Raw genomic sequence first — 15,960 nt, forward strand, 5'->3', positions numbered from 1 at the left:
GGCACTACTTTTGACCAGGACCTATAGGGAATAGGGTGCCATTTGAGACGCTTAGGTCCTGGTCAAAATTAGTGAAATATATAGGGAAAAGGGTGCCATTTGGGACGTAGAGACAGAATTACTACAACAGACATTCCCATTCAAGTCAACGGTCTATTCCGTGTTGGGCGGTAATTCTATTCCTATAAATGTGCACTCCCCTCGACTGTGTCACAGGTACATATCACCGTACATGTAGGCCAGCATGTCCCTATGGTGTGCACAAAACAAGATGATTTTGGCAAACATTTTTACCTTTTGAGATTTTAAAATGTACCTTTTACATTTGATTGAGCTGACACAGTGTTGTGAAAAGTACCCAATTGTCATACTTGAGTAAAAGTAAAGATAACTTAATAGAAAATAACTCAAGTAAAAGTGAAAGTCACCCAGTAAAATGCTACTTGAGTAAAAGTCTAAAAGTATTTGGTTTTAAATATACTTATTATCAAAAGTAAATGTAATTGCTAAAATATATTTAAGTATCAAAAGAAAAAGTAAATGTATAAATAATTTTACATTCCTAATATTAAGCAAAACAGACAGCACAATTTTCTTGTTGTAGTGTGCCAGAGGCCAGGCACACTACAACACTCAGACATAACTTACAAACGGAGCATTTGTGTTTAGTGAGTCTGCCAGATAAGAGGCAGTAGGGATGACCAGGGATCTTTTCTTGATGTACTTGAATTGGAAAATGTTCCTACCCTGTTGCTAAGCATTCAGAATGTAACAAGTACTTTTGGGTGTCAGGGAAAATGTATGGATTAAAAAGTACATTATTTTCTTTAGGAATGTAGTGGAGTAAAACTAAAAGTTGTTAAAAAAAATCTATAGTAAAGAAAGGTACAGCTACCCCAAAAAACTACTTAAGTAGGACTTGGGACGTGAAAGTATTTTTACTTAAGTACTTTACACCACTGAGCTGACATTACGTAATATTGTTCTGTGTCTTGTTAAGTAAACAAAACAGAAAAGTATTTTTAGACCATGAAAGTTGAGAAAATGTCCCTCCCTGTGTCTGGAGCCTGTTATCTTAATGCAGACAGGCAGTTCTTTGGGACGCCTATGCCTCTGTCTGTCACAACCATTACCTAGGTCCTTATCTTAGGCTTGTTACAGGGCTGGTGCTGGGTCTTGTTAGTCCAATGAATGTCTCCAACTGTGTATAATGACCCACAGAGTTAATTCTGCCCTGTCACAGAGAACCATGCTGATAGACAGGAATTGATGGTATGCTACTGCTGCCAGCAAACTCTGTACAATGTAGGTTTTTCTGTCGGTTGGTGGTTGGTTTTGTACAAAGAAATAGATCCTTTCAAGGGTATATCCCCAAGTCAAATCATTCAATTTCTATGATGTAGTTATAGGTGGTTGTGTTAAGGAGGATGTCTGCATCAGTGTGTGTGTGTTTATACAATGAGTGTACAAAACATTAGGATATATATGATATGTGACTCTCTCTCTCTCCAGGTATGCTGACGAGCTCCAGCGCTGGAAAATGTGCCTGGGTAAACACAACCTGACATTCACAGAAGACACGGAGCGCTGCTTCGGCGTGACGGGCATCTACCGCCACGAGGGCTTCAAGTACCCTACGTTGCCCACGGTGGAGTTCGACATCGCCCTCGTCAGGCTGGGTGGGGAAGTGACCCCCAGCGATCAGATCTCCTACTCCTGCCTGCCATCCCTGGAGGAGGTCCTGGAGGGGGGCAAGAAGTGTTACGCCACTGGATGGGGAGATGAGACTGGTGAGGGGTTGTGGGGCTTTGGGACGTCCACGATTTGCTGTGACCTCTTTTGTCTCGTATGAGGAATTGTATGTGTCCCAAATTCCTCCCTATTCCCTATATAGAGCCCTATGGGCCCTGGTCAAAAGTAGCACACTGCATAGGGAATAGGGTGCCATTTGGGACGCAGCCATTGTGTAGTGCAGATACAATCAATGTTATGCCACCGGCTGTGGAGATGAAGACTAGTGAGGGCTTGAGATGTTTTGTGATGTCTGCCATTTATTGTGACTCCTATTGGAGGACACCATGATATTGGAGCCAATTGGAGGGGTAGCCCAGATCAGCGCCTATCAACCCAACACCTTATGCAAAGTGATCCAAATCTCTTGACGAGGTTGCTAGGGGTTGGGTTAAGGGTGCTACAATATGCATTGAGCAGATAAGTGGGATACAGTCAGAGCAAGATATTAGGATTGTGACCTAATTTTCCTATCAGAAAAAAACATATGACTCTTCCCTTCCACAAATATATACAAGCACGTACAAGCTACAACAAAATACAACAATCCATCCAACCACTGTAATGAATTCCTTGACCAGTTTTCCTATTTCCATACTCTGTTGGTTAACAATTGAAAATACATCCACTGAATTTCAACCTTGATCTCGCTGCACACTTCTTTGGCTGCGTTCACACAGGCAGCTCAATTCTGATCTTTTTTTGGTTCACTAATTGGTCTTTTGACCAATCAAATCAGATCTTTTTCAGAGCTGATCTGATACCAACTAGTGAAAAAAAAGATCACAATTGGGCTGCCTGTGTAAACACAGCCTTAGTTTTCTATGAAAAAGCTTCTAAAAAGGATTAGGCTAAAATAAATGTCAAGCACTATCAGTTGATAACAATAAATTAACTGGAGCAACTCATTTATTTTTAATCAGGCGATTCCATGAATACCAAAGTAGCTGAGGACCAAACAATAAATGAACCGGTTCTATCTTTTTTAAGCAGGTGATTCCATGAATGCCAAAGTGGCTGAGACCCTGAACCAGGTGTCCCTGCCGGTGGTGCCCTTCAACACATGTAAGAAGATGGACTACTGGTGGTTCCAGGTCAAGACCTCCATGATCTGCATGGGCTACACCTTGCCTGACGAGCTCAAGTCTGTCTGTCAGGTACTCAAGTGGGATATATACCCGCATAGTATTATACTGTATAATGCAAAAACGTATCCATTGACTTATGCAGTGATTACATGATACAAAAAAGACTATTTGATTAATGATGTCATGGTTGTGTTGATGATGTCATCAAAATGAAGTGCTGTTGACCCTCGTCATGTTACACAGGGGGATTCAGGCGGTCCCCTGGTGTGCCAGGACTCTCCCAACGCTCCCTGGGAGGTGCACGGCATCACCAGCTTTGGTCCCAACGGCTGCATCATGGACAGGAAACCCTCTGTGTTCACCCGTGTCTCGGCCTACATCCCCTGGATGGAGAATGTCATCCGCACGGACATGTACAAGCAGCACAGTAGGTTATTTATTGTATTTAACCTTTATTTAACTAGACAAGTCAGTTAAGAACAAATTATTACAATGACATCCTACCCCAGCCAAACCCTAACCCGGACGACGATTGGCCAGTTGTGCGCCGCCCTATGGGACTCCCAATCACGGCCGGTTGTGATACAGCCTGGAATCGAACCAGGCTCTGTAGTGACACCTCTAGCACTGAGATGCAGTGCCTTAGACCGCTCCGCCACTCGAGAACTGGTTCCAACCGGTCTAAATCGGTTTCTAATATCAAGCTTTTTGGTTGATTTGGAGTGGTGTGACATCTTTTTTTCTGCTCCTTTCTCTCTCTCTCTTTCCCTCTCTTTCCGACCCCCCTCTTTCTCTCTCTGTCCCTTCTTGTTCTCCCTCCTCATCTCTCCTTCTGTCCTCCCTTCAACTTACTCCCCATCCCCTTTCCTCCTCTCTTTGTAGCATCTGGCTGCGGCGGGCCAAAGGACATGACTGGCGAGAGCGGCGTGTTGTCCAGCATAGGGCACCCGGGCAGCTACAGTAACGGCGCCCACTGCCAGTGGCACATCAAGGTGCCCGACGGTAAACTGGTCCACCTGCACTTCCACAACTTCTACCTGGAGGACACCCGGCTGTGTCTCAACGACAAGGTCACCATCAACGACAGCTTAGCCAGCCTAGGTAGTACAGCCGTATGTAAGGGTCTTTGGTGTGTGTGTGGGAGGAGGGGGGGTAGGTGATGTGGGGTGTGTGCATATGTCTGTGGCTTGCGGGAGCACACACACACCCTGTCTGACGATTAATTTGCGGGGTCTCTTGTGTCTGATAAATGAGATTACTGTGTGCTTTATTGTGTCTGATAAATGAGATTACTGTGTGCTTTATTGTGTCTGATAAATGAGATTACTGTGTGCTTTATTGTGTCTGATAAATGAGATTACTGTGTGCTTTATTGTGTCTGATAAATGAGATTACTGTGTGCTTTATTGTGTCTGATAAATGAGATTACTGTGTGCTTTATTGTGTCTGATAAATGAGATTACTGTGTGCTTTATTGTGTCTGATAAATGAGATTACTGTGTGCTTTATTGTGTCTGATAAATGAGATTACTGTGTGCTTTATTGTGTCTGATAAATGAGATTACTGTGTGCTTTATTGTGTCTGATAAATGAGATTACTGTGTGCTTTATTGTGTCTCACCTCAAACACGTCAATGTCATTACTTTCCAATATGATTAAGAGTAAATGACATTTCAGAGTCAAGTTGTTTGCTCTGGCAGCCGTACAACTGACTGGAAGGCAAGATGAAACACTGACAAGAAAGCTGTAACAGAGAAGGCTCTTGTCTCTTCAACAACTGATAAGCTTTGTCAGCCAGGACACATATTGATGGACTTGATAATAGGGTAGTTGAATATCATTAATCACAGTAGACAGATTACTGTCGTTATCATAATGACAGTTGTAGATTAAGGCCCAGGAGACTGTTTGCACAAAAAGATTCAGCCAACAATGTTTGATTAGCCTTTGAAACCCTTGATTTGTCTCGTATCAGAAAGATCTTGCTTCTCTATATCCTGTATTTTCAAGTCAGTACATATGAAGGAGAGGAGACCAATTAAGTGATGCACTGCATGTCTCTTTATGACCCCTTAATGTATCTTTATAACCTCACCACATCACCTTATAACATCAGTATGTCACCTTATAACCTCCTTATGTCTCCTTTGTAGGAACCTACTGCAGTCACATTCACCCTCAGGACCTAGTGAGTATCGGTGACAGACTGAGCCTCTATTTCACCTCCAACAACAAGGTGGTGGACACTGGCTTCAGGGCCTCCTGGAAGGCAGTGGACCCCAGCCAGGGTGAGTGGAGCTGGGCTTCAGGGCCGCCTGGAAGGCTGTGGACCACAGCCGGGGTGAGTAGAGCTGGGCTTCAGGGCCTCCTGGAAGGCTGTGGACCACAGCCAGGGTGAGTGGAGCTGGGCTTCAGGGCCTTCTGGAAGGCTGTGGACCCCAGCCAGGGTGAGTAGAGCTGGGCTTCAGGGCCTCCTGGAAGGCTGTGGACCCCAGCCAGGGTGAGTGGAGCTGGGCTTCAGGGCCTCCTGGAAGGATGTGGACCCCAGCCAGGGTGAGTGGAGCTGGGCTTCAGGGCCTCCTGGAAGGCTGTGGACCCCAGCCAGGGTGAGTGGAGCTGGGCTTCAGGGCCTCCTGGAAGGATGTGGACCCCAGCCAGGGTGAGTGGAGCTGGGCTTCAGGGCCTCCTGGAAGGCTGTGGACCCCAGCCAGGGTGAGTGGAGCTGGGCTTCAGGGCCTCCTGGAAGGCTGTGGACCCCAGCCAGGGTGAATGGAGCTGGGCTTCAGGGCCTCCTGGAAGGCTGTGGACCCCAGCCAGGGTGAGTGGAGCTGGGTGAATGGACAGACGTTCCTTGTGGAAGAAGCCTCTAAGCACAGTTCTAGGATCAGCACCTTTAGCAACCCTCCTAATGTGAACAGTCACCATATGGCGGCAATGGCGGAATACATATCTGACTTCAGATCACTGCTTAGGCGCACCTTCAGATTCACCACTAAGCCTAACATTCTTATGGATTTACACATAGTCTTTACACACAGACTCTCCCCACCCTCCTCTCTCCCTCTTCCCCCTACAGCTTCATGTGGAGGTGTCTTCAGCAGTGAGCAGGGAGAACTCACCTCTCCTAACTGGCCTAACAACTACCTAGACCAGGCTGTGTGTACCTGGCGTATCTCCATCCCCTCAGCTAAGAACATCCACATTGTCTTCACCCATTTTGAGGTGCAGGCCGTGAACCAGCTGGGACAGTGTGTGGACTACGTGGAGATCTACAGTGGAGCAGGGTTGACCTCACAAGGTTGGTACCATAGAGATAACACAATAGAGACGCCATTGAAATAGAATTCATAGAGGATATTTTGTTGGATTTCTGCAAACTGCTGTGGATTCAAGTTACAAATTGTCATTTTTTTCAAGGGTGTATTACTTTGATCAATGTAACTAAGTACATGTGATAAATCTACATTACTTCAATAACATACTTTTCTTATTTGTACTTGGTTACCTGTGCAGGTCGCTTCTGTGGCTTTGCCCCGCCCCCCGAAGTTACTGTCGTCGGCAACACGGCTGTGGTCCGTTTCCTCAGCAACCAAGCCAATGTGGAGAAGGGTTTCCGTGGTTACTGGACCACTGATGCCAATGTGTTCCCCACTCTGCCTCCCCCTCCCGCTAACCCATGGGACAACATCACTATCAGTAAGTTACAACCACTGGTTAACCACAGATCGAGGATCAGATTACCCTGACACAAATCCTAACATGAACCATTAGGGGGAATAAAAATATCTGACCTTAGATCTGTGCCAAATGCAGATTGAGGACCATTTTACTGAGAATGTGTTTTTCTATGATTGTGTTTTGCTTTTCATGTATTGATGTAAATATTGATGTGTATACAGGGCTCATCTGTAAAAGTGACCTTGGTCTCAGCATGACTCCCTGTCAAAAGAAAGATTTAAATTAAATAAAAATGGCCAACTTCTACCTTCTCCTCATGGGAAGTTCATCTGGACAACTGCTATGTTTACTACAGAGGCATTGTCTCTAGGTACATCAATTGGAGCTTTGCCAGCTCAACCAGACTTCAGTTATAAGTGGCTATCCCTTTCCAACAGCAAGGTGACATTTCCCACTGACTGACACTTTGAAAAGACTTTCATGAGTACCTTTTATTAACTGTATATTGACCTGTCTCTCTTCTTCCTATAGGCTGGCCTGAGACGTGTGGCAGCCCTGCTGTACCCCCCAGTAGTGCCACCTTGAGAGTGGTCAACGGGGTAGAGGCTGTGCCCCACTCCTGGCCCTGGCAAGTCTCCATGCAGGTGAGGCCTGGGTTAGTGTGTGTGTGTGTGCACAAGCGCGTATGTGCAGGACTTATTTGCAACTAGTGCCTACATGTTTGTGTGTGTGCGTGTAATCATGTATGTCGATGAATCTCTCTCTCTCTTCAGGCCAGTCCGTTCAATCCCATCCCCTACATGCATGGCTGTGGAGGCTCCCTGATCCACAAAGAATGGGTCCTGACGGCCGCTCACTGCTTCATGGCGTAAGCACGCGCGCACGCGCACACACACACACAAACCTCACATTAACACATTATTCTATCCAATCACAAAATGTGAGTTACAAGTAATAATAGAAACTCCCTTTAACTTTTCAACCTTAACCAAAAATCCCTTCTCCCTCGACCCCATCCAGGCCTCTGGGTAACCCCACCTATTGGCGCATGTGTCTGGGTAAACACCACATGAACTCGTCCCGGGACCTCCCTTACCATGAGGCCTGCTACAAGGTGGACAGCATATTAATGTTTATTTATTGAGATATAAAAGCATGTATTACCTAAGTATAAATTGTAATATGATGTCTCTCTTTCTGTATTGTCATTGATTGTTTTTTATCTCCTTCATTTCTATTGTTTTACTGTAAAGTAGGTTGCGATTTATTAATTTAAAAAAATAAAGTTCCATTTGATTTCTTTGACTCCAGGTGGACGGCATCATCAGGCACAAGGGCTTCGTGTACGAGCAGGACAAGACGGACATCACTAATGACATCGCCCTGGTGCATTTGAGCTCTGCAGTCAACATGACCAGGGAGATTAGTCCCGTGTGTCTGCCGGCGCTCGGCGCACTGATGCCTGCTGGGAAACCCTGCTACGTCACGGGGTGGGGCGACGAGAAAGGTATGTTTTTATGTTTTTTGGGAATAGTAGTTTATCAATAGGCACACTCGTAGGTGCACATACACAGACACACACCCTTGCAATTCAGATACATGACACACCACTTCTGTCACGTCCTGACCAGTAAAAGAGATTGTTTGTTATTGTATTGTTTGGTCAGGGCGTGGCAGGGGGTGTTTGTTTAGAGTGTTTCGGGGTTTGTTGGGCTATGTTCTTGTTAGTCTATTTCTATGTTAGTTCTAGTATGTCTATTTCTATGTGGTGTTTATTGGGTTGACCTTCAATTGGAAGCAGCTGCTCCTCGTTGCTTCTAATTGAAGGTCCTATTTAAGAGGGGTGTTTTTTCTATGGGATTTGTGGGTAGTTATTTCCTGTTTTGTGTTCGTGACGGGGCTGTTTAGTGTTTGTTGTTTTTGTATACGTGTTTCTTTTGTTTTCCTTCTTTAATAAAATAAGAAGATGAGTTTACACGTTCCCGCTGCGTTTTGGTCCAATCCCTACGACACCCGTGACAACTTCAAATACACATTTGAAAATACACCATTTAAATACACCTTTAAAAACACGGCACATATTGCATAGCAACAGCTACCTCTGCTGAGACTAAACTTTTAACTATTTTATGATGCTATAACAACATCAGCCCCAAAGAACCTCTCCTCACACTGACAGTGATAGCTCCACCCATCTCACCCAGCTCCCACTGTACTTGACACTTGACTGACGTTAACAGAGCTTTCCTCTCTGAGGAGGGATTATAAGCAGGCTACAATATTAACGCAAAGCCTGGTGTTGGCTGACTGGGTGTGTCATGTTCCTTTCAGGGCTGATAAAGTTTTCATGAGGCCAGGTGGCACAGCACTGACACCACATATAGAGTCTGAATCAACTCAGCACGGTATTGACACCACGTATAGAGTCTGAATCAACTCAGCACGGCATTGACACCACGTATAGAGTCTGAATCAACTCAGCAAAGTATTGACACCACGTATAGAGTCTGAATCAACTCAGCAAAGTATTGACACCACGTATAGAGTCTGAATCAACTCAGCACAGTACTGACACCACGTATAGAGTCTAAATCAACTCAGCACAGTACTGACACCACGTATAGAGTCTAAATCAACTCAGCACAGTACTGACACCACGTATAGAGTCTAAATCAACTCAGCACTGCAGCAGATGACCCCAGAGAGAGAGACAGAGAAAGCAATCAACCTCTCACACAGTGACAAGGCAGCGACACAAACATACAATGCTATATCTGACTTTAACATCTTCTGTTCTGTTATATCTATCTGAGCTCCCATTGACTCTCAGCGATTACTCTAGTATAGGACTATAACATACATAGCTAGTAGACATACTGGATATCCATTATTGATCCGTCATGTATAGAGATACAAGGAGGAGTGATATGTTAAGGCTATTCACGACGGGTTCAATGAGGATAGCGAGGCTTGCAAGCTAAGAAGCTAGCCAGCATGGCGACCATGTGATCATGTCCATGTTGAATTAGACAGCAGTTGTAATGGTCATTATAGACATTTGCATGGGAACATTACATGGGCATGCCTGTCTAGCCACTCCCCTAACACGATGGCCCTCCCCCTTCCTCCCATCTCTCTCTCTCCAGGTAGCCTCTTCCCTGTTGTATCTGAGAAGTTGAACCAGGCAGCCCTGCCCATCGTCCCCTTCGCCACTTGCAGTAAGCCAGCCTACTGGTGGGACACCCTGAGACCCTCCATGATCTGTGCCGGATACGAGTCTCCAGACGAGCTCAAGTCAGCCTGCCAGGTAGACTACGGACCCCTACCCAGCTACAGTGCCTCGTTTTGGGCAAGGGGAGGAAGGGAGAGAGCCTGGTGGTACAACCTATTACCCAGAGAGTGGCTCGTTTTGCGCTAGGAGGGGTTAGGAGAAAGCCTGGTTGTTCAACCCAACTAACCAGCTTTGGTGCTTAGTTTTGGGGTAGGTAAGGGTAGGTTATGGTGGGTTGGCTGGTTGTATCACCTTGGCTTCTACCGAGACCAAGTGGCTTGTTATTATATTACACAAGGATAATACAGTCCAGTGGTTTCTCCTGATTGGAATGCATTATGTAACCCAGCACATAGCACTTGTTTGTGATCAGTCAGCCTTGATAATGGTTTAATTAGTTTGTTGTTGTGGTGGGACAGAGGACAAAGAGCACGGGAACTACATAGTTGTCTGTCATAATGAGGTCCATATGAATGACAGCAGTGTGAGTCTTTGACCGCCACGTGCTGCTATGTATTTTACCCAGCAGCTCTTGCGCTACTCTGTGTTGTTCTTTCCCTCTGTAAAGTAGTTTGTTACTGTATAGCCTTGGTAGCCTGAGTACGATGAGTACGTGTGCTTCCTATCCTATGATGTGAATTCATGTCTGAAAATAATTCACTAGCGATTATGTTCTTTGCAAGACTATGTCGATAAAAGTAATCCAACTCTTTTGGGACAGTTGCTGGTTCAATCCTTTTAATATTTTAGTTGTCATCTATAGTTACATTCAAATGTTCACTCTCCTTTCTCCTCATCCCTCGATCCTCTCCTCATCCCCTCTCCTCTCCTCCTCTGCAGGGTGACTCAGGTGGCCCCTTCGCCTGCCAACCCTCAGCCTCAGACCCTTGGGAGGTCCACGGCATCGTCAGCTTCGGCGCCTTCGGCTGTATCAAGGACAAGAAACCCTCTGTGTTCACCAGAGTGTCCTCCTTCAACGACTGGATCGATGATAACATGAAGAGGTTCATCTATGAGAGTCGCTAAACTAAGCCAAAATTGTTGCTACCTAACCACAGATCTAGGTTCAGATTATAATTACTCATCTCAGAACTCTTTTGTCAGGCTGGATAGTGTGGGTTGGAATTGGAATCTAACCACAGAGCTATGATCAGATTAGTTTAACCTGATGCGTAACACGCTCTATTAGGTAGGTGGGGAATGATCTGATCCTGTTAGGGCAGCTTGATCCTACCTTCTACACTCATAAAGGTTTAACACTACAGTATTTATACACTGCAGGCCCCAAGAGGTTTCATAATATATTTTAGTCATTTAGCAGATGCTCTTACCCAGTGTGACTTAAAGGAGCAATTAGGGTTAAGTGCCTTGCTCATGGGCACATCGGCTGATACAGTATTTCACCTAGTCGGCTCGGGGTTTCAAATCTGTCCGAACGCTCTTAGCCGCCAGGCTACCTGCGGCTCCAGTAGGGAGGTATAATACACTACAGCACCATAGTACCTTATGGACATTAGGATTATACTGTGTATACCAGCACAGATGATTGTGGGAATACTTTTTGTATAATGTCTGTATATCAAACTCCTATTCTCACCATGTAGAAATATTGTAAGTAATGTGATCATGTTTCATGTTACAATTGCTTCCGTTCTGGACCTTTGAATAAAATCCTTATTTTGCATATTTCCCCACTTCTGGAACACTAATGTGATTCTACATATTACCTTACAAGGCTTATAAAATCCTCTTTGTGTGGATGTAGGATGTTAAACTTCAAACACAGCTTTACCTCCAAATCCCCCTTTCCTCCCCAGCCTTAGTATACTGTCATCCATTCTCCCTTCTGACTCAGCCAAATCCTACAGGCAGACTCTTCAAAATGATATTCCTTTAGTCACATGACCCATTCCCTCAGCCAATGAGAGCGCGGGGCTCAGATTTCAGCCCAGGAGGAGACAGCCAGCCACTAATCTGTGATTCAGAACAGGGGGTTGTAAAACCAGGAATCTCCTGTGTAGACTGGAGTCTTTATCCATTGTTCCTCACTCTACCTTGGATTCTTTTTGCTGTTGATTGGGGACTTTGGATGGCACTAGTCTGGGGGAAAGGGTTTGCCAGCGTTGGGCAAGATTTAGGCGGTGTGTATCCGGGACAAGAGTGAAGACAGGGAGAAGAAGGGAGGATAGTCATTTTTCTTCATCCTTCTTTTCTGCAGACTGCAGGCATTTCCCTGAGAGAATGGGGGCAGGAGCGCTCACCATCTGTGTAAGTAGCTACAAAGCCTTTTTCCTCAGCCGACCCGGCTGGCAGGCACAGGGGCTTCTATCTCGGTGGGGCTTTATGGATGTATAACGGGACACTCTTACAGTTCACTCAGCCATAGGCAACACACTCTTTTGTGTGTGTGACAGCGAGAGATGGATTTTTATCGGTCTGGGCACAGAGAGAGTCTTTTTAAAATGTCTTCTAGCTGTCACAGTTCTGCAGTCTGTTTCTTCCTGGCACTGAAACACTTTCCTCTCTCTCTCTACATCTCCCTCCACCTTCAAAAGAACTTTATTTAGGTTACTGAACACAAACACACATCAGAGTAACAGGGACAAGATGTGTTTACTGACAGTGAAGTACGTTCTCCAGCACTATGTGTTCAGTAGTTAGACCAAGCTTTTCTCTCCCCGGTAACTCTTACTCGACATCAGACTTCTCTAATGGGCTACAACACATAAACCCAGTAGAGATGGCATCATGGCAGCATGACCAGAACAGGGATACCTTTATGCTAACTAACTCTACCTGAGTCTATGTTCCTTAGCAATGATCCAGTGACTCAGTTTTTAAATGGGAGTCTGTAATGAAAGCCGTTGTGACAAACTCCTAAAAATATATATATATATTTTGCACTAGGAACATTTGAGGAATGTTATGAGTAAACCCTAGTCCGTTCCCTCAATAGTCTCAGGATTACTTGCCTTATAAGGACAACAACTACCCATCGTATGAAGTCTGTGAAACGAGCTAGTCACCACTACAGACTTGTAGTTGAGCAGCTGTTGTTACTGCTAGGACTGTTTTTCCTGTGGTGCTGCCATACCAGTTGCTCCTACGGTCACCCACATTGGGAGAGACAAAGAGGGGGAGGGAAGAAGAAGAAGCATGCTAGGGCATGCTATCCCCCTCTGTGAGTCAGTTAGGGAGGCAGCAACATTTCTGTGTGGTCTAAAATCACCATATAATTTATTTATTCGAAAAAGCTATGTAAATGAGAATAGGCTCTCGCATCCCATCGAGACACTCAGGAGTAATGGTGGACTTTAAAAGAAGCATGCTTTCTCAAGTGTTCACAAGTAGTTGAAGAGTGTATGGACTACTCTCTTCAACACTCAACAGTTGCTACAAATGTAGGATCTTAATTTGAGCCAGTTTGCAAAAGCAGGAAAATAATCCTGCAGCAACAGGAAATGTGAATTATTATGTGGATTATAATTCATGGACATTTTTGTAGGGGTTGATACATTTTTCGTAAGGGAAGGTCAAGTCTGAAATTTCGGGGTGGAAATTACAAACTTCAGAAGCCTTTTAAAACCTCAAATGCACTACATGTTTTACATTTCCTGCATTGCAGGAAAGTTATCCTGTAGCAGGGTGATCAAATTATCATCCTTCATCTGTACTGTCATGGCCCTCCAGGTGTTTATAGGAAGCCATTATTTTACAGCGTCAAGAGGTTGTAGCAGTAGTGAAAGAATGTCCCTCTGGTCCTCTGGTGGGAGGGGAGGAGAGAGTGAAGATGACAGGAGAGGGGATAAAAGGGCTAATCACAATATAATGGTCTAGTCAACAATAGAGTAGCAAGCTAGAGGCCATTAGGTATTAGCATGCATTTCCTTTCATGTGTATGTAATATGTAGTTGAAAGATTATAGTAGTTGGCAAGAATCATTCAAAGATTACACTGATAAGTAAGTAAAGTTGGTGTGTGTGAGTTAGAGAGAGGCGTTCAATTCTACACCCACCTACAAGGAAGCGATTCCCAAACCTTCCATAACAAAGCCATCACCTACAGAGAGATGAACCTGGAGAAGAGTCCCCTAAGCAAGCTGGTCCTGGGGCTCTGTTCACAAGCATAAATAGACCACACAGAGCCCCAGGACAGCAACACAATTAGACCAATTAACCAAATCATGATAAAACAAAAAGATAGTTACTTGACACATTGGAAAGAATTAACAAAAAAACTGAGCAAACTAGAATGCTATTTGTCCCTAAACAGAGAGTACACAGTGGCAGAATAGTTGACCACTGAGACTGACCCAAAATGAAGGAAAGCTTTGACTATGTAATAGCCTTGCTATTGAGAAAGGTCACTGTAGCCAGACCTGGCTCTCAAGAGAAGACAGGCTATGTGCACACTGCCCACAAAATGAGTTGGAAACTGAGCTGCCAAATGTATGACCATATTAGAGACGCATAAACTCAGCAAAAAAAGAAACATCCCTTTTTCAGGACCCTGTCTTTCAAAGATAATTCGTAAAATTCCAAATAACTTCACAGATCTTCATTGTAAAGGGTTTAAACACCGTTTCGCATGCTTGTTCAATGAACCATAAACAATTAATGAACATGCACCTGTGGAACGGTCGTTAAGACACTAACAGCTTACAGATGGTAGGCAATTAAGGTCACAGTTATGAAAATGTAGGACACTTAAGAGGCCTTTCTACTGACTCTGATAAAACCCAAAAGAAAGATGCCCAGGGTCCCTGCTCATCTGCGTGAACGTGCCTTAGGCATGCCGCAAGGAGGCATGAGGACTGCAAATGTGGCCAGGGCAATAAATTGCAATGTCCGTACTGTGAGACGCCTAAGACAGCGCTACAGGGAGACAGGATGGACAGCTGATTGTCCTCGCAGTGGCAGACCACGTGTAACAACATGTGCACAAGATTGGTACTTCCGAACATCACACCTGCGGGACAGGTCCAGGATGGCAACAACAACAGCCCGAGTTACACCAGGAACGCACAATCCCTCCATCAGTGCTCAAACTGTCCGCAATAGGCTGAGAGAGTCTGGACTGAGGGCTTGTAGGCCTGTTGTAAGGCAGGTCCTCACCAGACATCACCGGCAACAACGTCGCCTATGGGCACAAACCCACCATCGCTGGACCAGACAGGACTGGCAAAAAGCGCTCTTCACTGACGAGTCGCGGTTTTGTCTCACCAGTGATGGTCGGATTCGCGTTTATCGTCGAAGGAATGAGCGTTACACCGAGGCCTGTACTCTGTAGCAGGATCGAGATGGAGGAGATGGAGGGTCCGTCATGGTCTGGGGCGGTGTGTCACAGCATCATCGGACTGAGCTTGTTGTCATTGCAGGCAATCTCAACACTGTGCATTACAGGGAAGACATCCTCCTCCCTCATGTGGTACCCTTCCTGCAGGCTCATCCTGACATGACCCTCCAGCATGAGAATGCCACCAGACATACTGCTCGTTCTGTGTGTGATTTCCTGCAGTGTTCTGCCATGGCCAGCGAAGAGCCCGGATCTCAATCCCATTGAGCACGTCTGGGACCTGTTGGATCGGCGGGTGAGGGCTAGGGCCATTCCCCGCAGAAATGTCCGGGAACTTGCAGGTGCCTTGGTGGAAGAGTGGGGTAACATCTCACAGCAAGAACTGGCCAATCTGGTGCAGTCCATGAGCAGGAGATGCACTGCAGTACTTAATGCAGCTGGTGGCAACACCAGATACTGACTGTTACTTTTGATGTTGACCGCCCTTTTGTTCAGGGACACATTGTTCCATTTTTGTTAGTCACATGTCTGTGGAACTTGTTCAGTTTATGTCTCAGTTGTTGAATCTTGTTATGTTCATACAAATATTTACACATGTTAAGTTTGCTGAAAATAAACGCAGTTGACAGAGCGGACATTTCTTTTTTTGCCTAGTTTATTTCCCCCATATTACACAGACCCACAAAGAATTAGAAAACAATTTTGATAAACTCTCATATCTACTGGGTGAAATACCACAGTGTTCCATCACAGCAGCAAGATGTGTGACCTGTTGCCACAAGAAAAGGGCAACCAGTGAAAAACAATCACCATTGTAAATATAACCCATATTTATG

General features: G+C 45.1%; 2 protein-coding genes across 5 annotated transcripts in view; both read left to right on the forward strand.

Annotated features, from left to right (window-relative positions):
- Positions 1–11,513, forward strand: part of zgc:154142 (CUB and Tryp_SPc domain-containing protein) — a 32,986-nt gene extending 21,473 nt beyond the window's left edge. The window contains exons 14-26 of one of the 3 annotated variants that reach the window (XM_029766276.1): positions 1,513–1,790; positions 2,782–2,948; positions 3,123–3,306; positions 3,762–3,980; positions 5,034–5,168; positions 5,957–6,178; positions 6,394–6,576; positions 7,090–7,202; positions 7,332–7,426; positions 7,579–7,672; positions 7,870–8,065; positions 9,705–9,865; positions 10,670–11,513. In XM_029766276.1, the coding sequence (XP_029622136.1) occupies positions 1,513–1,790; positions 2,782–2,948; positions 3,123–3,306; positions 3,762–3,980; positions 5,034–5,168; positions 5,957–6,178; positions 6,394–6,576; positions 7,090–7,202; positions 7,332–7,426; positions 7,579–7,672; positions 7,870–8,065; positions 9,705–9,865; positions 10,670–10,855 (2,233 nt within the window). In that variant the 3' untranslated portion in view covers positions 10,856–11,513. The remainder of the gene's footprint in view (positions 1–1,512; positions 1,791–2,781; positions 2,949–3,122; positions 3,307–3,761; positions 3,981–5,033; positions 5,169–5,956; positions 6,179–6,393; positions 6,577–7,089; positions 7,203–7,331; positions 7,427–7,578; positions 7,673–7,869; positions 8,066–9,704; positions 9,866–10,669) is intronic. The other 2 variants (XM_029766278.1, XM_029766277.1) reach the window with 2 other exon arrangements.
- Positions 11,514–11,818: 305 nt separating this feature from the next.
- Positions 11,819–15,960, forward strand: part of LOC115202259 (protein FAM13A) — a 78,932-nt gene continuing 74,790 nt past the window's right edge. For both annotated transcript variants that reach the window (XM_029766279.1, XM_029766280.1), the window contains exon 1: positions 11,819–12,097. In XM_029766279.1, coding sequence (XP_029622139.1) covers positions 12,071–12,097 — 27 coding nt within the window. In that variant the 5' untranslated portion in view covers positions 11,819–12,070. The remainder of the gene's footprint in view (positions 12,098–15,960) is intronic.

This window comes from Salmo trutta, chromosome 11 (assembly GCF_901001165.1).
Source record: "Salmo trutta chromosome 11, fSalTru1.1, whole genome shotgun sequence".
In the NCBI taxonomy this organism is placed as follows: Eukaryota; Metazoa; Chordata; class Actinopteri; order Salmoniformes; family Salmonidae; genus Salmo; species Salmo trutta.